General features: G+C 46.6%; 1 protein-coding gene across 3 annotated transcripts in view; it reads left to right on the top strand.

The window, feature by feature from the left end:
• DNAH7 (dynein axonemal heavy chain 7) overlaps positions 1–23952 on the top strand; it is a 68117-nt gene that overhangs the window by 3117 nt on the left and 41048 nt on the right. For all 3 annotated transcript variants that reach the window (XM_078871040.1, XM_078871039.1, XM_078871041.1), the window contains exons 4-25: positions 279–459; positions 1247–1331; positions 1934–2123; positions 3381–3453; positions 4142–4267; positions 5232–5351; positions 6991–7174; positions 7445–7618; positions 8880–9152; positions 9979–10106; positions 10838–10916; positions 11113–11337; positions 12207–12353; positions 12771–13456; positions 14299–14485; positions 15081–15274; positions 16816–17014; positions 17574–17714; positions 18835–19047; positions 20666–20775; positions 21918–22086; positions 23538–23640. In XM_078871040.1, coding sequence (XP_078727166.1) covers positions 279–459; positions 1247–1331; positions 1934–2123; positions 3381–3453; positions 4142–4267; positions 5232–5351; positions 6991–7174; positions 7445–7618; positions 8880–9152; positions 9979–10106; positions 10838–10916; positions 11113–11337; positions 12207–12353; positions 12771–13456; positions 14299–14485; positions 15081–15274; positions 16816–17014; positions 17574–17714; positions 18835–19047; positions 20666–20775; positions 21918–22086; positions 23538–23640 — 3987 coding nt within the window. The remainder of the gene's footprint in view (positions 1–278; positions 460–1246; positions 1332–1933; positions 2124–3380; positions 3454–4141; positions 4268–5231; positions 5352–6990; positions 7175–7444; positions 7619–8879; positions 9153–9978; positions 10107–10837; positions 10917–11112; positions 11338–12206; positions 12354–12770; positions 13457–14298; positions 14486–15080; positions 15275–16815; positions 17015–17573; positions 17715–18834; positions 19048–20665; positions 20776–21917; positions 22087–23537; positions 23641–23952) is intronic.

Below are 23952 nucleotides of genomic sequence, written 5' to 3'. Positions count from 1 at the left end.
TATGTTTTTCTTTCTAGTTTAATGTAAACCTTGTTCACAGAGAGAGTGTTTGCTATAAAGCAGCTGGAAGTTCACAAGCTTTGTTTTAAGCAAGCCTCGTTTTGCTGACGAGAGACTGAATGTCAAGAGTGTTCTTGAAAATATTTACTCCCAGAAGACGGTCGTGGTGTCTGATATTTGTACTTTGTTGGGTTGTATAACCTGAGAGCCACATCATCTAAGGGCAATATGTCTTCGCACTAAGCAAGAGGTAATTTAAAGTTTGTGAAACACTGCAGAGCACGCAGACTCGGGGAGGCTTGGGACTTCTCGCGAGAGTCAGGACTGGGCCCTCTCGTCGGCATCTGGCAGCAGCAGGAGACGCATACGCCAAGGCAAACAGGAAAAGCTGCGCTTCATCTCTTCCCAGTCACGTGACAAACGAGAACGCTTCCGCACCACCCTCGTCAAAATCCTCACGTAATTATAACGACGGTGACCCCTTATTTGTGCACAACACACGCGAGTTGCATCTCAAAACACTGTAGAATTTGTAACGTGAACGGTTTTCGCACCAACACGCCGGAAACCACAAACAAGCGGAAAGGCAGCCATAATCGGTGCCAACCATTGCCAAAGCTCTGCCGTCCTACGTTTGGCTAGCTCCTTTAATGAGTGTTTACACATGTGGGAGGAAACAGACGTACCTGGAGAAAACCCACAAGTGCAGATGAAAGAAAATTAATCGACTTGCTATACTGCCTTACCCTTTCAAGCCAAGGAGATGGTGACCTTGATGTCCATAGGTAGGGGAAGTTTTGCAAATATGAGTGATCCACCAGCCCTCAGTGCCACAGTGCGGGACTACAGGTCCATCACCAGAGGCTGCCACCGCATTGCCTGCTACTGCCTCTCTTGCCTCAACTACTGTGGTTTAGTTGCCAGCGCTATGTTACGTTGTGAGCCAAAGTTGCCTTCTTGGCTCAGCGGAATGGTGAGCAGCTGTTAATAAGAAAGTTAAGAGTTTAAATCTTGAGTGGGGTTGACTCAGCCCATCATCCCTATGGGCTCAATAAAATATGTACCAGTTTGTGGTGAAGTCAGCTGTCAGAATATGGCAGATCCACTCCTGGCTCAGGGCTGTAAACAAGAGATGAGCACCGCCTCAATGCTCATCTGAAAAGCAAATCACTAGAACTTGTGGAACGTATCCAGCATGGTCAATGTTCCTTGTGGTTGTCAATATGTCGTGTGATTGGGATTCCAGAAATCAAGACGACGTTCTACCCGGGCAGCTGGGCCAGGACACTTCTCCGTCTCCCTCACCTCGTTCTGCAGAGAGAGATGCGATGGTGAAAGATGTTGACTGTTCTTTTCAAACAGAACATTGCTTTTGATGATTGTTTGAATAACTCCCCGCTGTATCGCTTGGATCTGACTACGGGGCAGCTGCTCAGCAGAAGTCCTGTTGCGTTGGCTACTTCTGAAGAGAGGTTTCAATGTCACCATTTGTATAGACAGCCTCCTTCAAATGAATCTCACTTTTCATCTTTTCCCTAATGCAGTATCATAATAATAATTTGTACGAAACAAAAACTATTACGTTTCTGATCAAACGTGCAAACAAACACTGATCTGTCAGCGCTGAAATCCGAGCAGCTCTGTTAGTTTTTAAACAGAGCGGTAATTGTTCAACTTAATGTTTTCATATTAAAACATGAAATTGTATTTTAATATATTTTTTATTTAAGGCATTAATTATTATTCTGAGTAACCATACCGCAGTCACAAGAAAGTTCTATCTAAGTGTTTTGATACAGAAATCTAATTTATTTGTCATCAATCTGTGGAAACGACACTGATTACACGTGCTGTCAGACGGGTGGTGAAGGAAACACGCCAAATGACGCTCGCTGTGTGCACACGTGCCCTCCTGCGCTGTCTGCTGGCGTAGCGCTATCACTACTACATCCAGCACGGCATCCACACGGAGAATGTCGCGTCCATGGAGGAGGAGTGGCTGCAGCACGTCCTGGCATTGGTGCCTGAGACCCTGCGCTCCCATCCATCCCACTTCGCCACAATCCATGGCCTCTCTCAAGAGATGAGGGACGACTACCTCGTCAGCGTCAAGAAGGCCATAGGTACGCCGGCACCCCGCTGGCAGTGCGCGTGTGAGTGCATGCTTGAGTGCGAGTGCATGGGAGTGTGAGACATGCGCTCACACTCGCGCGTAGAGTGTGATTGCAAGTGTGTGTGTGAATGCGCGCGAATGTGAGTGCACGCAAGTGTGAGTGCTTGCGAGTGAGAGTGTGAGCGAGTGTGAGCGAAGCGGTGGCACCACGGGGTGGGTGTGGTTGGCTGTAAAGTTGTCCACCCACTGCACTTCGAACTCAGCGACCTTTCTGCAAGATCCTCCACAAACCTGCACCTATCCACCTCTCCGCTCTGATTTCACTTTACTCTCCTTCATTTGATCTTCACACCAGGACCCAAGGCCCTCTGCCAAATTTTCAATTGATCTTAGCTGAGTGGGAGATCGCTCTTTCTCTTCCGATGCTCTGCAGTCTGCAAGCCCCTTCTCCGAACCATCTGTGCAGTCAAATTCCCTGCCTCTGTTCCAATCTAAGTTCTTCCTCTTTTCCTCTATTTATGACTATCTTTCCTATTTAAAACACACACAAACAACGTGTATATTTAGTCTATATAAATCTCCCTTCCCTGTGATACACGTGCAACAGTTTTGTACAGTGTTTTCAGATGCAGTTGCGCTTGGATCCTTTATAAAAACCAATATGTTTTGAGACCAGCCATGGCTAATGTCAGTGGTACATTTCACCAGAACTTCTCCTCGACCTTCTCTCGGTTAACCCAACGTTAGACGAGACAAAGTTGGCTGGGCATAGCACTAATCCACGCAACCTGCGCATGTGCCTTGCCGACCTGGGTGCCCCAACCACCTGTGGGAATCTCCAAATACTAGTTTTCATCAGAAAATGTATACAATTCACATATTAGACCCAAGACTGCATATATATAACCTTAACAGACTTTTCGGGAAATTGTTGTTATAGAGCACCTATGAAGGCTGGCACAGCACGTGAGGGGGTGGGTGGCCAGCACCATGCCTGGTCGCCTTTGTCTCCCTAGTGGCAATATTTATGCACCAGACCAGGTACTCATTTAATGCTGAGTCAACCTAGGGGTAGCCCAGGACCGGTTCAAATATTCGCCACTGGTATTGGTTGTGAGTGGGAATCGAACTCGGGTCGACGGGCTTGTAGAGCAACGTGCTAACCACTGCGCCACTGCCTCCCCCAATATACACATACACATACTTTACGTGTTTTCACATGTCAAAGTATAGCAATCCTGTTCATTGTTTTAATATACTTTTCCAGTTGACTTTGTGTTGCAAGATCCCAAGAACAAGGATTTGAAGAAGAGGGAAGACCTTCCTCCACACAGAGAAGAGTGAGTTCATGGGAATCTCCAAATACTCCGAGGTTACAACCATCAAGCAGAATTATAATTGGATTAATATGAATGGTAAAACTGTGGCATGAAGTTCGCGAGATAAACCTTACGAATGTGATCCGGTGGAGGCATTGGAACTGAAGCTCATTTACAAGGGGATGTGGGGCCGGGGGCAACTCACACACTGTGTGGGCCTCCCCCCCCCCCGACACCTTCAAACTAAACCAGAACTTTAACATCTGACACCGTGATGTTGAAGCGCAGGGCCCCCCCCCCCAAAGCGCGGGGCCCGGGGCGGTTACCCCGATTCGCCGTACCCTAGGGATGTGTTTGTGGGGCTGTAGCAGGGCAGGGTGGGTGCGGGAACGGGTGGCCAAGATTGGTCGGCCGCACTCCCAGAACGGTAGAGAGCCACTGATGTAGGCTGTTAGGCCACAGTGCTCTGTGCTGGGATGGCTGTCCTTTAGCTGGGTTCGTGTCAACAGTAGGGTTGCTACCTTTCCCACAATCCAAACCCGAAGAAATTTCCAAGTGAGCCCAGATCTGTCAAAACTCTGCAGTATTTGATAATGAAGTTCAACGTGAAATCCGTGCCAGCACATATGCCAAATTTTGGACTGTCCGGGTCAAACCCACACCCAGACAGGTGTCCACCCAAGTGGTGTGTGTCCCGCTGTGTCTGCAGGCTGGCTGTGCTGCCAAAGCCATGGAGAGAGAGATTCTTTGCAACTCGGCGTCGGCTGCAGGAGGAGCTGCACTCCATCAACCCTGCAATGCTGGCTGTGTTGCAGCTCTGGCACAACACATATTGGTAGGGACCTTGACCCCTGTCTACTTACATAAAGAACAGCAGCTCGAAGATCGCGATATTGGGCTATTTGCTGCATGAGCCTAATTGTGTGTATTTATTGATTGTGACTGGATGCTATATAGTAATGATTGTTTGATTTGAAGCTTTCGTGACTGCAGGAATTACTCTTTGGTTCTTTCGGTAAAGTCATGTAGAAAGAAAATAAATTTAATAATAGAATACGACGTTTCGATTGCAACACATGCAGTCGTCAACTAAATTTGAGAGAGAGACAAAACACAGACACGGAGACACACAGACAGACACACAACATAGACACACAGAGACCCAATGCCTCTGTGTCGTGGCCTTAAATAGAGAGAGAGGGAGGGCAGAGAGAGAGGTGGGTCTGCTGGAGCAGAGATATTAGCATGTCAATGAGAGAGCTGTGTGGAAATCCACCCCACGGCAGTAGGGGGAGAGAAAGACCCAGCAAGTCTGGTAAATTTGGTAAGTTTGTTTTCTCAAACTGCCTATGCCTATTTCTCTCTCTAAAATTTACTAGGCTCTCATTGGTCCATTCGCTCTTTCTCTCCCCCGGGCTGCTTCGGTGTGGATTTCCACACAGCTCTCTCATTGACATGCTAATTTCTCTGCTCCAGCAGACTCATCACCTCTCTCTCTGCCACCCCCCTCTCTCTCTAGTCAAGGCAACGACACAGAGGCATTGGGTCTCTGTGTGTCTATGTTGCATGTCTCTCTCTCTCTGTGTGTCTCTGTGTTGTCTCTCTCTGCTTGTGTGTCTGCCTTTGTGTGTCTATGTTTTGTTTCTCTCTCAAATTTAGTTCTACGTGATGACGACTGCTATGATTTCATTAATTTTCTTTCTACGTGACTTTACCGAAAAAACCAAAGAGTGGTAATGATTATTGTAGCAGGTTGACCAAAGGGCTTAAAGAGATGTGTAAATGCATTTGTTTTCCAGTGACCTACGTCTTGTGAATGTAGAGGAGATACGTGGTGGCACAGCTGCTCTGGAGCTGTCATCCTTCCAGAAAGTGGTCATGAGGCACGTGGACCTGGCCAAGGAGACCCTTCTTAGCAAGTATGTGGCACCCACAATGCACACGATGGTGGAATGTATGTATGTATGTTGAACTTCGTTCACACTGTACGTAGCCGACCATGCTAATCTGAGGTGCGGGGGACGTTGCACAGCAACTTCCAAGGCATTTTCAAACAAGCAGAACACATGTGAAAAAGAGAAGAGGCCTTACCCTCAATAAAAACCACAAAACAGCTGTAGCGCAAGTTGCTTTCCCATCATAATTTACAAGTTTTAATATTTTTTGCCAACCAGGTCCTTCTCTGTTTCCCACTCCTCCCAGTGTTTGACATGTACCCTTATATTGTTACATATTAGGGCAATAATAACCGCAATATATTTTGTTTCTGTAACTTAATAAAAATTTGACGACGAAAGGTTTTTAAAAGTAATTTGGCAGTGCCAAATCTTAGTTTCAGGAAAATGTATTTAATTTTATGTGGATTTGTGTTTGTGCACCGTTTTGATATCCTCTGAAATTATATTGTTTTCTAGCTCATTTATATTTGGTTGTTTTTGCTCAGATTTCTACTTTGCTTAATTTTGTACTTTATTTACATTATTGCCCTTTTGATTTTGTTGACCCACATCACTTGCAAATGAGGCCCTCGTGGTCTCTTGAATTCTCACCTGGTGGTTCAACAAAATATGCCAATTCTAGATTTGAAGTTTTCGTGACTGCAAGGATCCATACTCTTTGGTTCTTTCGGTAAAGTCACGTAGGTGAAAATAAAATTAAAATAACTAAATCACGACGTTTCGGAGGCAACACAAGCTTCCGTCATCAGGTGGGATAACCACAGCAAAAATATGTGAACATATGCTATATGCAAGCTTCTTTTATCTACTGTTAGACATATGTGTTTTCTTCATACTACACGTACTCTTTTGTCTTTAGAAGCACCGTATTTAAAATAGCCAACATATGCTCTCTGTGTTCATCAAATAAAAAGCCTAATACATGGTGTGGAAACATTTTTTGATGTTGCTGTATGAAGCATGGCAGTGCTCATCTGTTTACAGTCATGGATATTCCACATTGCTTTGGCAGTTAATATGTCCACAGGACAACCAGTGATGTCTTCCGACAATGTGGTGTTTATATTATTGACTCAGTCAAGCATGACTAGCATTTAAACTGCCGGGCTTCTGCTTGTGAACGAATTGATAATATCAAGATGCACTATCTTGGATAATTCTGAGTAAAATGACAGTGGTCTGCTTGTCACACACACAAAAAAATCATTGTCACCAGTATTTACTTATTTAATATTTCATTGCCCACACTCCAGCAAACACAGTATATAACAAGTTCGTACAATTCTGCTGTATGCGCTGAACAGCCTCAGTTTTCATGGGTGATAGTTGCCAAGCATCTCGGTGGCTTTTCTTCAACAGGCCACATCCTGCTGATGAGACTCAGAAAGTTGAAACAAGCCCAACATTTGCTTGCTTAATAAAATGTCGCTGAGAAACATCATTCCAGGTGACCCATGGTCTGGATGGGAAATGTTCCTGTTTGGTGACCGCTGATTGACTTTTCCCCGTGTGCTCTGAGCGATGTACCACCCTGCTGGACACTGTACACGTCGAGTCGACTCGTTCTTCCAACAGTGTACCCTTTGATTTATTTTGACAGGTGGCTTTCAGAAATACAGACCATCTACTACCAGAGCAACAAGAAGAAACTTGTTCCTAAATTGACAAACGTCACCAGACTGGCATCGTATTTTAACTGTGCTGCTGCGCTGATGACATCTCTATTACAGAAGCTAGCTCTCAATTCTATCTATGACTATACTGATCTCATCTGCTCTACCCAGGTAAGCATGTGATCAAGAATCATACTTTTACTCCCACGTTTCATACTCGCACCTCAATTATCCTTCACGTGTGTTTGTGCTGTTCCTTGTACTCAATTAAACACTTGCGTGAACAGTAACTTATAACTCGTGCTCTTTAGGATGTAATACAAAGCTGGGATTACATACTGGTTTCATGGACGCATCCCATCACTCTTTCTGGTGCAGGAAGTCATATCTGCATGCATTTTACATTCACAAGCTCTCGTGTGATGCTCTTACCTCCCGCAGACAGGCACCGTCAAGCACCCAGGGTTTGTACTTAGGCTGATATTGTTCAAGGATACCATCAAGTTTGAACCAGACTTCAAGGACTTCCAAGTCGTTCTGCTGAATGTGTTCGATGTCATGATGAAGACCCTCACTACAGTTCCCAGGGTGGAAACGAAACTCTACTCAGATTGGGTGAGAACCCAGTCGCAACACTGTTATTATTTGTATCGCATCCAAATGCAATCGCATCTTCAACGACGCTTTCACCCAAAAGAATAGCAAGAGGCAACACAGGTTAAAAGTGGTGACCAAAGTACAAAAATCCAAACCTGAAATCAAACTCTTCAAAATGAATGCACCTCTTGCGGAGTGCTGTGCTCACAATCTGCCGCGCCTCGGGAGTCCATGTGGACGCACTTGTAATCCCCGGGAACTCTTTCTGGCGACCGCAATCCAGTGTAATACAAGTTTCGAGCACACACACACACGCACACACACACACACGCACGTAGATGTCTTCCTTTTATTGACTCACATATTGATGGTCGCAATCTTTATCAATTAACAGCAACTCACTGAACTACTGCATCCACATCCACTAGAACTCAAGCATAACCCTGCATGACTGCTCGACTCGAGCCATTAATGCTTTTATGTTTGCATTGCCTTTGTGCTGTTCGTCTTTTGGCGTTCTACCACTGTTGAGACAAGGCCATAGAGGAGGCTGTTTCTCGCATAGGCCAATTAGTTTCAAATCTAATCCATACATTATGATCGAAGCATGTTTGTTTGTTTGTATGTTTTAACACGAGCACGCATCGTTCATGCAGACTTGCTGCCTTGTGATAGGTGTCTATTTGGTGTTTGAACATCTTAACACCTCCTGTATTCTTGCCGGAAAGGGTAAAGCCGTTTCTTGTTTTCACCCTGTCAGCAGCTCGTGTGAACGTCCGTTCTACCAAGGCTCTCTCTCAGCCAACGAGCGCTCCCTCGCATGCTCCGTAGTTTCCCACGCTTCCCGGAGCGCCCCTTTCACGCTCTCTCTCACAGCCAGGGTCTGCCCTCCACCACTTTCTTGTGCTTCTCCTTGACTACCCTGGATTCTTCAGATCCTGGATGCCCACTATCTGAGCCCTCTCAATGCACGCTCATGTCGGCCATGCCCTTCACTGCTTCTCACGACAGTGACACATTTTTGGAGTTGGCTAAACATTACAATATAGGACCACACATGAAGGAACAGAAACTGCTAATTGCACATTCTTACTTATCATCAGAAGCAGACGTTTATTCCCGAGTAAAGCCCGTTGAGATAAGAAGCTCTTTATAATAGGTGACATGGCCGGAATACAACAGAAATTACAATTATATATTAATTGCGCTATGGGTTTCAGTTCGCTCCACGTACCGATGTGCTGAACGTGCCCGCACGTCTCTCCCACACGCACACTAGCCCATAGACAAGGCTCATACTCACCTGCAGCCCGTGGTGCTGCGGGAAGTCCTGGAAGAGCTGCAGAGTCACGTACGCGCCGAGATTGTACAGCAGAGCCTGCTGCCCAGGGAGCACCTGCGCCACTACGAGCCATTTGAGGGCCTGGTCGGCGGGCAGGCGGAGCGCGACGTGGAGCGATTCTTGAGCGAGGAGCACACTTTCTCCGAGCATGAGCAGCTCGTTTCTCACTACCGCGAGCTCTCCCACTCCATCCTCTACTCCTCGCAGCTGGTGAGTGTCCCAACCACAACCGTTTCGAGCATCAGTGGGAAACCTGCGGTCCGTGGAGCCCCTCGTGATGGCCCACAAAGACAGTTCATTGAGCCGATGCGTGGGGTCATGATGAGTGCACAAGCACGATGACAAGCTTGCGGCCCACTGAGGTGAAGAAGGACCGCTCATGTGGCCCACTGACTCGTCTGGGTTGCCTATCTATGGCTTAGAGTCCAATGCAGATGTTTGTAGAGATGCAGGCAGGGGAGTATTGGACACACTTAGTTTTAAAAGGATACCTGTGTTTTATATAACTGTGCTTAAAGTGATGTGAAAGTCAAATTGATTTCCTACTTAAATGACCGAATACATAACTACCTGCATTTTGTACTCACACTCTGTGGACATGGCCACAGTTTAATATTTCCAGCTTTGCTGACTGTACCGACAGCTTACTGGTGCGCTGTGTTAGTGAACATGCATTGGCGTATGAGCACTCTGAACGTGTACCCACTCTCATTGGCCGAACAGGGTTTTGGCCTGGCCAGCAATTGAATGGAAGACCAGCAGAGCATACGACGTATTATAGGCACGGGGCTGCGATGTGTCCAGGAAATGCAGCACAGCAATGGTGCAATCTACAAATATATTCAAATGGGTTGAGCATGTCTGTGGATTGAATCTTTCTGTGCAGAGCTTTGAACGTTTATCCCCTTCAAATGTGTGGAGATGTCTTCTCTGGGTATCTCTGGTTTCCTCCCACATGGCAAACACGAATGAACGGCAGTGGCCATTCAAGGACATTGTGTAAAACACTTGCTCTGTACCCCGATTGCCGTGACAGGTGGTGCGCCTGGGAATGTTTGAGCTGCACTGTGACGAGCTCGTCGCCGCTTTAGCCAAGCGAGCGGAAAACCTTGGCAGTCGTTTGCTGGGACGAATGAGTCAGGAGCATCAGAAATTCATCCAGAGGCAGGCACCACAACCATACATAGTGCAATTGATAAAGCTTAAGGAAGTTAATCACTCATGTGTCTGCATAAACACCACGCGTGCATTTATTGCTGAACGTTTAAATTGAATTGTTATGTACGCTAGCCCTGGGCCTCCCCCATTCACCAACCTGAACTGACTAGTATGGTGAAGTATGGTCAAACAAGCCCTCTGACCAACATGGCATGGGGAGGTTTTCATCTCGCAGTAGATTTACAAGGAGCTGTATATTATAATTTTTGTAACAAAATGCAAAGCAATGACCCCCATGCCATCTAATCTCTGTAACGCTGATCAAATACTTGAGAAACAATGATACAGATATTATTGTATTTCTAATTTGAATAGGAAATAAAATATATCTCTTTCACATATTTGTCACTCCACATACAAAATGTTTTATACATCCCATCAGCCACACGGCCTTCTGTGTGCATAATTTCAGCAGCGTTGACTCAATACAAGCAAACTGTGAACCGGTTTTGACATTCAGTTTCTCATCAGCACATGGGATGTGTAAATTCAACAGATGGTAAGTGGCCTTCTGGCTGCTGGGATGGTAAAACACACACTTGTGTTGTATGTGGAGGGACAGGTACATGGAGGTGGCAAATTGTCCATTGATTCATATTGTGACGAATATTCTCCACAAAAGCAGTAATGCTCATGATGTCTCATCCACATGTGGGTTTTTCACTCGTTGTTTACAGATTGTGTGAGGAATTTGAATCGATTGCTGAAAAGGCCTTGTCCACCCCCATAAACACAAAGGCACTCATGGAGCTTAAAGTGAGTGGGTTTCGAGACAGACTGGTGGGCTCTGCCATGTAATATCCGGCTATGACAAGATACTAAGTTTAAACATGTGGTATTACTTTCAAGTGATGCATAATAAAGAGATTTAAAAAACATTTTAATAAAACTGTTAAATGGTCACGGTTACGCTTTCCTTTAAGGGGACGTGCGCTTTGTTTGCGGTGACCAGGAGTACATCCAGAAAGTGGAGGTCCAGGAGATGTCCCAGCTGCAGGTGAAACTGAATGAGGCCAAGGATCATCTGCTGTTCCTCTTGGACCACGCCAGCCTCTCCCCATCAGAAATGCGGCACAACAACACCGCATTTCAGTGGTGCGGCCGCATGCCGGGCATATTTACAGAGCACCGGCGCATATTGACCGAAAAGACTGAACAGTACCAGGAAAGTCTGAAGGTGAGTGCAATGAGCTACCGTACATATATGTGGCTGTTCTAAACCACAATTCTGCTGTCATATCTGTGGTGGTGCACGCAGTCCCTACCTCGGTGTAATTAGAATTGAACGTAAAGCAGTCGGGGTGAATGACGGTGGACCACTCATTGATTTGCTCCTGTCACTCAGTTACCGGCGGTCGGTCACCTGATCACTCTTCTATTGCTACTAATACCATGGTTACTGTTCTCGTGAACTTCACACATTGATTCATCTGACCACATTGAGGAATGGGTCTACATGACTCTCGTGTCGCATCCACACTGTTCAGCCGCCACACTGCGGGTCACAACATCACAAGAAGAAAAAGAAGAAAGAAGGAGACATACTCACCAACTCACTCACCCACTCACTCACCCAATAACTCAAGTGCTCACTCCCCACACTGCAGGTCACAACATCACGAGAAGAAGAAAGACGTACACACCCACTCACCCACTCGCTCACTCACCACACTGCGGGTCACAATACTTATCTTTTTGCTTCTGTCCTTGCACTGCTACACGTTGGAATTATTCCCATGGTTTGTTTTTTAAGCTCACATAACCCTGCTCGATTCAAGAGACATGTTAACTCTTACAACTTTGACAGTTATGTTTTTTGCTGGCCACTTGATGTTTTGGGCCTGTGGACCTGTGTTCAAAAACTGCGGAGACGGAGTGGTGAGATCGGCTACATCCACAAGCTCTATGGATTATTCTGTTGTGAGACAATGAGAGGTGGCAATGGCTTGGAGAGGCTTGCATTCAGCAGTGGATTGATCATTGCTGATGTTAATTATGACATCGTGATGTGCCATGTTCATAATTCTGACCTTGCTCCTCACATAGTTTCGACGTAGAAGATTTGAGGAAGATTTGGAAGCATACGCCAAACAGGCTGAAGAATTTAGTACTCTGGGTGATCTCGGGGATGTCAATAAATATTTGAAGAAGGCGCAGGTGCTGCACACAAAACTGGAGGCTGCTACAGAAATGGTAATGATGGAAATGTAAACTGACCTTTGTAAACATTAACCTGGCCAGATAGCTCAGCGGTAGAATGAACGGTCTCTCCTTTGGAAGGAGGCAAAGTTCAAATGCTGGCTGAGAGATGACTCAGTCCATCATTACTCCAGGGTAAATAAAATGAATACCATTCAGTCAGGAAGTCACCAGTGGTTGCCCTATGGATAGACCTGCCCTCACTACAGAAATGAGGAATTTTCACCGCTGCCTCGGGGTTGCGAATAGCATCTGAGCACCATCTCAGTGCTCACTTGAGCAGGACATTTCTTTGACTTGACTTTGCCTGTGTAAATCTTAAACAGTAAGCAAAGTTACCCTGTGTATTTTAAATATACACAAACACACTGTGGGCTGTGGTGTAATGACACTCCTATTCATTTCTGCTAGATTGAAAATTTCAATGCAGAGGAGGAGGCGTTTGCATGGCCAACATCTCAGTACCCGCAAAAGAAGAAAATCCAAGATGTGCTGATGCCGTACCTGAGGCTGTATGAGATGGCCGTGGAGTTCACGTCCAAGCACAAGGCCTGGATGGAGGGCCCGCTGACCGATGTTAACCCCGACGTGGTGGAGCAGGACGTGGGCAACTACTGGCGTGGCCTCTACAAACTGGAGAAGAGTCTGCAGGCTTCGCCTCAGGCTCTGCTCATTCAACAGCAGCTCAAGGTCAACGTCGAAGCGTTCCGCGAACACCTGCCCATGGCGCAGGTTCTGTGTAATCCGGGCCTACGTGGCCGCCACTGGGATGCACTGTCGGAGGTCGTGGGCTTTCCGCTGCTCACGCAGGAGCGGGTTTGCCTGGAGAAATTCCTGGAGATGAACCTGGAGTCATTCCTCTCCAAGTTCAATGACATCAGCGACACGGCTAGCAAGGAGTACTCGCTGGAGAAGGCGCTGGAGAAGATGGTGCGAGAGTGGGACGAGATGCAGTTCACACTCATCGTCTACCGCGACTCTGGAACGAGCATCCTCTCCGCTGTGGACGACATCCAGATGCTCTTAGATGACCACATCGTCAAGACGCAAACCATGAGGGGTTCTCCATTCATCAAACCATTTGAAAGTGACATGAAGTAAGTCCTCCACTTTCAGCAGCCGGAAGAACAATGACAGCCTGCGTTGATTCCTTGTTGCTTGATTCTGGCGCTGATGTTTCCATAATGATATGCTAATTCGAAACAAAGACATTTTACGTATGGCATGAACATAAATAGATAAATCAATGAATAGGTGACAACACACCTCATCATCCATAATACAGGTTTTTTGGTTTGATTGCGTAAATATATAAATGTGTCGTTAAACCCACCACCACGCGACACAGCCAATTAGCAAGGTTTGTCACGTAAACAGAACATGGCAATTCGTCACTAGTACAGCACACCGGTGTGTTGGAAAGCCAAGCCACAACATTTACAATCTGAGTACGACGTTTCACCAGTAATAACAACTAGCTTCATCCGGCATCTGATGAAGCTAGTTGTAATTACTGGCGAAACATCGTACATGTTCTGTTTACGTGACAAACCTTACTAATTGGCTGTGTCGGGTGGTGGCGGGTTTAACGACACATTTATATATTTACGCAATCTAAGCCAAAAAAACCTGTGTTATTGATGATATTGGTCGTGACAGCCTACGTGTTAAACTGACACCTCATCATAGCTGTCCTGTATTAAAACTAAAAGATTTTTTAATACATCTTAATGGTCAGACGGCTTTTTGGGAGCATGTATCCTCAGCAGTTGTAGGTCAACATTAGGAAATCTGGACTGGTTTCGACATCCAAATGCCTCACCAGCAGCGTCAGGTTGCCGAGGTCATGTACTCCCAGCAAGCTGTATCGCCGCTGGATTGAGTAAGAAGGGACCTGTGTTGTAGCCTGGTGGCTGAGGCTGATAGGAGGTGTGTGCAGGGAGTGGGAGAGGAAGCTGCTGCTACTGCAGGAGATCCTGGATGAGTGGCTGAAGGTACAGGCCACTTGGCTGTACCTGGAGCCCATCTTCAGCTCGCCCGACATCATGGCCCAGATGCCTGAGGAGGGCCGCAGGTTCACCACCGTGGACAAAACCTGGAGGGACCTCATCAAGCAGACGTTGACGGTTTGTGAAACGCACGTTCTAGATTCATGCCGGGATAGGAGGAAAAGGATGTGAAAGAAAGTATTGCTGATTTTTTTTAGCAGTACTCAATATAAAATATTTTGTTGAGTAATGTTTTAATTCGATTAGTAGTTTGCACTTAGAATCGGTACCTTTCCCAGGAATCTCAGCGGCAGAGCGAGCGGCTCCCAATCGGAAAGTCTTGTGAGTTCAATCCTGCTCAGGCGTTGACTCAGCCCATCATCCCTCCGAGGTTTATTAAATGCCTATCGCTTTGTGGGGAAGTTAACAGTTTGTTGTCCTTTGGAAAGACCAGCCCCCGCCATAGGAATCTGAAATATTCACAACCAGCTCAAGGCTATAAACAGATGATCACTGTCTCAATGCTCATGTGATTAGGAAATCCCTTACTTTGCTTTGAAAGATAATGCGAGAATATATGAAACATCCAGTATTTATATTACAACACATCCCATCCATAGGGCCAATGCATGTCCAGGAATTTGTCTAGGCATGCATTGGCGTTGTGCTGCATGGCACCCTGCGTTGAGACGGTCCCTGTGTGAAGGTGTCACCTGGAGCTGTCTACCCTCAGGACACGCACGTGCTGGCAGTGGTGTCCATTGACAAGATGCTGGAGCGGCTCAAGAAGTCCACCGAGCTTCTTGAGCTCATTCTCAAGGGACTCAACGACTACCTGGAGAAAAAGCGCCTCTTTTTCCCCAGGTTCTTCTTTCTCTCGAATGACGAGCTTCTGGAAATTCTTTCTGAGACTAAAGATCCAACCCGGTGAGATGGTTTCACTTTTATTTATTTAGAGAAACGTATGCATTATGTCACATTGGATGGTTTTTAAACCTCCAATCAGACCAGTGCAGTGCTGTATCCTGCAATGATCTGTTCTCGGTCCCTCACTATGCAATGCCTACATGACACCTTTGGGCACTCCGCTACAATATTTGGGGCTTTCTAAGTATCACTGTCATGCCGATGAGATGTGCATTTACATCCAGTTAGGCCCAGATTCTGCAATGGCACCTTCTGCACTGTCCACGTCATTAATGTTACTAAAATCTTGGTTACAGCAAAATGTTGTTTTACTACATCCCCACAAAACTGAGGCCATATTCACTGGCTCCCCTCTGCAGTTATATGAAATCGGTTCGCCACGTTTATTGATAGATGGTCATGATGTCTGCCCAACATGGGAGGTCAGAAATCCTGGTGTTCAGTTCGGACGGTCTCTGTCCTTTGTGGAACTTGTATGTAGGGTGGCTAGAACTTCGTTTTCTTCCAGCTTAGTCACCTATTGACTTAAGAGAGTCCTGCTCTACGTTTTGGGTTCTCCCGATTACTGCAACGCATTACATCAATACTGCTCTCTTGTGTCTGCACTGGCTACGAGTCAAGTTTCGAGTGGACAATAGAATCCTGCTGCTAACCTACTAGGCTCTTAATGGATCAGCTTCACAGTATCTGTAGGAACTGTTCCACGTTGACTTTCCAACGATGTCCCTGACATCTTGGGATCAGCTTTTAAGGACTCCGAGATTGAGCCAGCGCAGCTCCCAGACTGTGGAAGTAACGCTTTGCCTTTGGAAGTCATGAAATCAGAGTCACTGGAGTTGTTATTTAAATCTGTCTTGAAAACTCACCTCTTTGAATTTGCCTTTACGGTTTAGTTCTGGCTGTTTGCCCTGGTTCTATGTTATGTCCTGCTTTCCATACACGGTGGTGCATATGGATCTATGGAATAAATGCACCTCACATATTTAAACTATGATTGTTGTTGTCAGTTGCTGTCTCAAGTAGTCAGTGCAAAACACACGAATTGACGCGGCATTGATTGTTATCTTCATTGCTGTACTTTATTTCAGTTGTTTTGCTTTTTTCATTTCGTGGCCAAGGTCACTCTTTGCCAATGAGACTCTCTCCTGGTCTCTTGAGTTCTCACCTGGTAGTTAAACAAAATGATCTTGAATGTTTCTATAATTCCACACAAGCAGGTTTTCATACATAAACAATGATTTCCCTCAGCAGGCTGGAGATAAAGCATAGTATGAAGAGAAGTGTAATATCTCCTGCTCATGTGAAATGCGAGTGATAAGTGTAAATGTGTGAATATCCATGTGTTGACAGTGTGTGCGGACTTGTGTTGTGGATCGTGTACGTTTGGCTTAAATGTCCCGAGTGGATCTTAAACATCTGTAATATACACCTTGACAGGAAACATGCAATAGTGCGTGCTAGGTGTGCACTTCAAATACACATGGCAGAATCCGTCTCTGTGAGGAAGACACTTATTCGCAACCTCGTCCCGTGTGATGCAGAGTCCAGCCACATCTGAAGAAGTGCTTTGAAGGCATCTCCCGAGTGGTGTTCACTGAGGCCCTGGACATTACTCACTTGAAGAGCAGTGAGGGAGAGGTGGTGCAGCTCATTGAAACCATCTCCACCTCCAAAGCACGGGGACAGGTGGAGAAGTGGCTTCTGGAGCTCGAGGCCGTCATGATCCGCTCTGTGCACAACGTGAGAAATGCCCTTATATCAAGTGACCTTTGCTCAAGACTTGTCACGTATTATGCTAAACAGGGGGGATTAATTACTTGGCAACCAACATCTCCAGGTGATTTTTTGCTCAAATGAGCGTTGAGGCGGTGCTCATCTTTTGTCTACAGCCTTGAGCCAGTGGTGGAAATTCCTTATTCCTATGGCAGGGTGTTAATTTTAGTGACCCAAAGGTGATGATGCGCTTAGTCAACCCTCAAACAGGATTTGAATTCACAAGCTGCTATCCATGCCGCTGAGCCGACTTCATTCCTCCTGTGTCCCTGTTAGCCAACGCTGTTTTAACAACCGTTTATTTTTGTGAATGAGAGCGGAGGACCTAATTAAAACTTCTCGTAGTAGTCCCTAGCTCTGAAGAAGATCAATTAGCTGGACAGTTGCCTCTACACGAGGTAAACAAAGAAAGGAGTATCTGCTATCGCTAACAAATGGGTTATTGTCCTTGATTCCTTTCCGTATAACCGTCCAACTGTAACCCCGTGAGCGAATGCAGCGATTGAGCTGAGTCGATGTTGTGCAGGTGATTGGCGAAGCGATGAAGGCGTACCCCAGTACCCCACGTGCCGAGTGGGTGCGTGCGTGGCCTGGGCAGACGGTGCTTTGCGTCTCCCAGGCGTTCTGGACTTCCGAGGTGCACGAAGCCATCAGGGGCGGGCGGCAGGTGCGACGGAAACTTGTAACGTGCGGCACAATCACTATTATTTCAGTGTAAACTGTGAGTTGCATCTCTATCATCGCCATCCGTCAGTTGTTGTGGTTCTTTTGCACAGTTTCTGAGCACACAGGGCCCAAAGGCAAAGCCACCAAGCGGCCGGAAAATGACAGCACCATTATAGTTGCGTTAGAGAGCACGATTAAAGTTGTAATAGATTAATACACTTCCTGAATTTGTTATCTATTTCCTACTTGGGACCTTACCAACTTGTGTCGTCAAAGGCGATAATACTCAGGATGGTCTGCAACGGTGAAGCTCATAAATCAACTCCGGAGCACTCACAACAACAATAGCAGCAACGCGCACCCTTCTTTGCTGTCCACACCGCGACTTTCTCGACACTCTTCTGAAAATGTGGGAAACGTTGCTCGACCCCGATTAACATGACGGGCACACGTGGAGTTTTATACAATTTGACCACGGTTATAAAATCTTTGGAAAAGAGACAATGGGAGGGAATTCCAAAGTGGAGCAGTGTGAGGGAAGAAGCAGAGAAGAGCAGAACGCTTTGTGGCCTGGGGCGCGGTGGTTGAACACAGCGGGGTGGGTGAGACAGAACAGTCCATGGTTGGTAGACCGAGTCCTCAATATGTGTGGAGGAATCATTCATGAATTAATTAGTCACTCCATTCAGACGCCCCCCCCGAACCCCCTTCTTTCGCATTTTTTATTCTCTTCCCCATAATTTCTAGAACTTTCCATGACTCTCCACCGATCCCATACATTTCTTCTATAATGGTCTCTCAAACGACCTCTCATTTCCATTTAGTTTTTTTCCTGACAACCAGACCGATTTGAATGTTCTCCACCTTCAAATCAGATTTGTGCCTCCTATGTCAGCTCCCCCTGTGGTATTTCCTCACCAATGACAATTGAGCACGCTCTTGGAACTCACAAGGAGCCGTTAGATTCGGTGTGTGTATGTTAATTTATTTTCGACTAAGGTTTGTCGCTCGGCAACCCTTACACATTTTGAGATTTTGCGTTGTTTTGAAGCCTTCGGTTTTTTGCCACGGTTTCCTCTCTCTCTCGCGATACGACGCCATGCACCGCATGGACGAGGCAGGTGCTGGAGCAGTACCTGGCCCAGTGCAACGGGCAGATCGACGAGGTGGTGGGCCTGGTGCGCGGGCAGCTCTCCCAGCAGAGCCGCGTGACGTTGGGCGCCCTCGTTGTGCTGGACGTCCACGCACGCGACGTACTCGTCGCGCTGCTCAAGGGCGGCATCACTCACGACAGCGACTTCCAGTGGCTGAGCCAGCTGCGCTACTACTGGGAGGTACGGGCCCCACTGCGGCGAGCTCCAGAAACCTGCCCTGTTGTTTAAACCACCGCGCAGGGAGAGGGAATAGAACCTGCGACCTCTGGGTCGCGTGTTAATTGTCCATCACCCCGCGGACAGCTCGCTCGTACAAACATGCCATATCGTACGGCGTTATGGGATTAGTGAATACCGTCCCGCATCTGATATATACAATATCTACACCTGTGATTGGGAGCAGCGGTACTGGAAATGTGTCATCTAATGCTGATTATCAGCCATGTGGCTGCGCTTAGCCTGGAATATAAAAACTTGTGTCGAGAGAGGTGGAAGGACCAGTTATAGAGTGAGTTATTGACATAACTCTTGGCCACTCAGTGGCGAATGGGGTGGTAGTGTAACTGGATGGGAAGTATACAAGTATAACCCGTAAAAACAAAGTTTTTCACTATAAATCCTTTATATGCGTGGCGGCTAGAGTCCTCTCGTCCTCTGGCTTGAGATGGCTGCCACCTATGGGTCAGATGATTGCATTGCACCATTAAGCAATTGGTAATTAAATATAATATTTTTGCCCTAAAAAGTGTAAAATTTTGGAAAAAAAATTTCACGAACATTAATTGTCACGCACAACGAGTTTGTGTGGAAAATGTCAGCTCGATTGGATCACGGGAAGTGGGTTAAAAAACGACCGAAAGATTTGCACGGTCGTAAGCAAGCAAGCAAGCAAGTGAACTTAATATAAAGGATTTAAAAAGGACCAACTCAGGTCAGTTGAGGGGGAACAATGGACGAGAGAGGTGGCAGCATCTGGACCTCGGCAGCGCAGCGTACCAGCAGCACAGCAGTGCAGAGTACCAGCAGCGTTCCAGAAGGACATCAGGAAGCCAGGAGACGCAATGACCAGGAGTGAGGCGTTGGCGCTCTGGCAATGACCTGTCCCTAAGAATGGAGCTTGGTGAGGGAGCCTGTTGAGGAGCAGAGGTGAACAGGGTGAAGGCGAGAGTGTGTGAGAGCAGAAGGGTGCGACCCAGAGACTTCGCAGTGCACTGTGACACACAGTACGCAGTGCGTCACAGTACGCAGTACAGAGTACATTGCATTGTTGGTCGTGCGTGTGCTGTATGAAGTGTCATTGGGAGAATGCGAAGTACTGAGCATCAGCGAGCACGTGAGTCGTAAGAGCTCTGACTTGTGGCGAAGGATGAACACATCAATTGGCGTGAGTGAAGGGGTGTGTGTGTGTGAGATTCCATTGGGTTGCGTTAATTCTGGCGATGTGGTACATGTTGTGCCGACACGATGCCCCGACAGGTAAAGTGGGATATCCTTTTGGGTTGAGTGATATTAAAGACAACTCAGACCCTGATCTTGGCTCACCCAAGACTTCTTGACGTGGCATACACTCGCACGCTGCCCCCGCGCCCACATCCCCCTGATTAATCCTCTCCAGTAGAACACTCACGGAGGGCCAGTTCTCGTGGCCTAGTGCGCCAGGACAAATGGGATCCATGGAATTGTGTCGAAATGTTCTCTGTTGCGTAACGCACCGCATTCGCAATGAGCGAATTTGTGATGGGAGGAATGTTGTTCGCGACCTGCAATTGGCGATGGTGTTGTGTCGGCATGTCGGCAGGAGGGACACTTGCAGACGCGCATGATCAATTCTGGCTTGCCGTACGGCTACGAGTACCTGGGGAACACGCCTCGCCTGGTCATCACGCCCCTCACTGACCGCTGCTACAGGTGATCGTGAACTTAGAAGCCCCCTTCACTCTCACACAGGGCGTCGTCTGATGTTAGCCAAACATTTATAACATGTAGTATTGTTCAAGAGCAAGATGTCATCCTGGCCAAAGCCGTGGATACCACCACCACACCTCATTGCCCAATGCCTTCTACCCTCTGCTGGATCCTGCAGCTACTGCCCAGTAGATACGCAGTAACCTGCAAGATCTGTCCTGACAGTCTCCCACAATTTGGTCTTAGGTCGTCCCTTCTCCTTGGTCGTCAGAATCATGGAGACCGTTCCAATGCCAAATTCGGCAATCGGCCCTTGCCCAGTCCTTCACACGTGTCTCATCCAGCGCAACCGTTTTCGCCATATGACATCTGCAACACTAACCTACCTTGTTCTCTTACAGACTTCCGCATTACGTCTCTTCTGTCTCGCCGTTAAATTCCCAGCATCCGTTTCAGGCACCTGTGCTCAATTAGCAACAACTTCTTTTCAAGTTGCTTAGTTAAGGTCCGGCTAATAATAGCATACTAACATGACCTGTTAAAAGCACATTAATGACCGTTAATCTCTTTTAACATAACACGCTTGCTTTAAGTCGAATACTTAACCAAGGGGGGGAGGGTGGCACAGCAGTTAGCACACTGCACTGTACTATGAACCTGGTTACATGATGTCCAGCTCAGGTCAACATCACATTAGTGATGTGTGATACCAGAACCGGTCCAAGGTGAAGTATGGTCAAACAATCCCCATGACTGACATGGCATGGGAAGACCTTTATCCAGCAGTAGATTAACAATGCAATGCAAATTATTATCTGTTTTATTATTACTCAGTACACTCCTTCCACGGGGCTCATGTTGTGAGGGTTGCCACCTGTCCAAGAATTGGCATCTGCATTTAGACGTCAGGAATTGATTTGTATCAAGATCGGATGGTATTGTGTTCAGCTATATTACTGTCTACTGCACATCTTTGAGGGACTTGGGCTGACTTAGAAATGTGCTCAGGTTGTGTCTGCAGTGGAAAAGGTGTTTTGCCCTGTGATGATGATGATGGTGATAGTGATGATGGTGTTTGACCAGGTTCTGATTTGGGCCTCACGTTGTTGTTGTTGTTGTTGATGTTGATGTTGATGACGATGTAGAACTCTGTTTGGAGCTCTCAACCTCCACCTCGGAGGTGCCCCAGAGGGCCCAGCTGGGACGGGAAAAACGGAGACAACCAAGGACCTCGCCAAGGCTGTGGCCAAGCAGTGCGTAGTCTTCAACTGCTCCGACGGACTTGATTACATCGCCCTGGGAAAGTTCTTCAAGGTCTGTGGGGGCTGCCGCAAGGGGCTCTTTTATCAGAATGAGAATATTCATAACAGAGGAATCCGATGAGCTTTAATGCTCTTTTCCACAGATGTATAGTATAGTATACCTCAAATACAATTATAACTGTATACTTTTACTTAAATACTTCACCTGTAGAATCCCTTGTGATGGAACATCTCATTAGTGATGATGGTCAGGGTCTCGACTGATGTACATCTCGCAAATTCACAAGTGACATGTATACAAGCATTTCAAATCTATGACTCATACAGTTTATGCATATATATAATGATTATCTGCACGAAAGCCCATAAAGGGATTGATTGTGAAGAATGCTATACGCTCCCTGCTAAATGTCTCTCACACCTTTACAGCCATCGAGCTGTGCATGAAGCATGGGAAGTATAGGAGCATTAGACACCGTTACGCATTTCACGTTGTGATATACAGTTGATCATCGATTATCCGGCACGCGATTATCCAGCTTCCAACGTTATCTGGCAGTCCTGGGCCGATCCAGCGAAACCGGCAAAAACTGCTCCAAAGGTTGTAACCAGTCCTGGCGATCATCAAATAACATGGTTGTTGAAACAAGAGCGTAGTACGTACATCACCCCATGCAGAATCTTCGAGATTAGATTGGTAAGTACGGTACAGTAAATACAATTACTTTTTACAGTCGGATATTTATTTTTGTCTATTTGTATGATTATTTATGCCAAGTTCATATAATAAACATTCAAAACACACAAAAAACACATGCACAACACCGAAAACATAATGTTATGCAAGAATGTGCCAAAATAAGCTATATTAAGTAATGATTAGTGATAATTATCCGGCGTTTTTGAAAATCCGGCGGCCCCTTCCCCCTGAAGCTGCTGGATAATCGATGATCTCCTGTAAAAGATATTTTTTCTAGCAAGAGCATTAACTCTTTAACACACAATTTTTTTGTTGCAACGAGGTCACATCTCCTGGCTTTCCAGGGTATAGCATTACAGCAAGTGGGTTAGTTTACATCTGTGTTCCATCTGGACGTGGATTGAATACAACCCCCCCCTCACATATGTGGATGTCATCGAATTGCTCCAGTTTCCCGCCACGATTGTAAACGTGAATGAGGTTGGCCAAACAATATAGGATCACAGAGCTTGGGAAAATGTAAGCACCAGTTCTGGCTGCCTTTCTGCTTGTCTGTGGTTCCCCCACCCTTCTGTGGGAACGCTGCGCACATTACAAATTCCACATCATTTGCAAGTACTGTATGCATTTGGAACTTCTTTCGCACCGTATGTAGCCAACCATGCTAATCGTAGGTGCAGTTTGCACGTATGATGCTGTGTATGAATGTACGAAAGTTAACTTGATGAAAGCATTGTTATTGTTATCACAACTTTTGATTGACTTAGAATGTAATCTGCCTGGTGGGGGGGTGGGGTTTGTAGGGATTGTTGTCGTGCGGCGCGTGGGCCTGCTTCGACGAGTTCAACCGCATCGACCTCGAGGTGCTGTCCGTGGTGGCTCAGCAGATCCTGACCATCCAGAGAGGTGCTGACACACCAGTGCCTGACTAGAGAGACTCACACAGCAGATCCTGACTGTCCAGAGAGGTGTTGACACATCAGAGCCTCACTAGAGACTCACAAAGTAGATCCTGACCATCCAGAGAGGTGTTGACACATCAGAGCCTCAATAAAGACTCACAAAGTAGATCCTGACTGTCCAGAGAGGTGTTGACACAGCAGAGCCTCACTAGAGACTCACACAGCAGATCCTGACTGTCCAGAGAGGTGTTGACACATCAGAGCCTCACTAGAGACTCACAAAGTAGATCCTGACCATCCAGAGAGGTGTTGACAC

Source organism: Lampetra fluviatilis, chromosome 31 (genome assembly GCF_964198595.1).
Source record: "Lampetra fluviatilis chromosome 31, kcLamFluv1.1, whole genome shotgun sequence".
NCBI lineage: Eukaryota > Metazoa > Chordata > Hyperoartia > Petromyzontiformes > Petromyzontidae > Lampetra > Lampetra fluviatilis.
The sequence above is the reverse complement of the archived record's forward strand: the minus strand, read 5'-3'. Positions and strand labels throughout refer to the sequence as shown.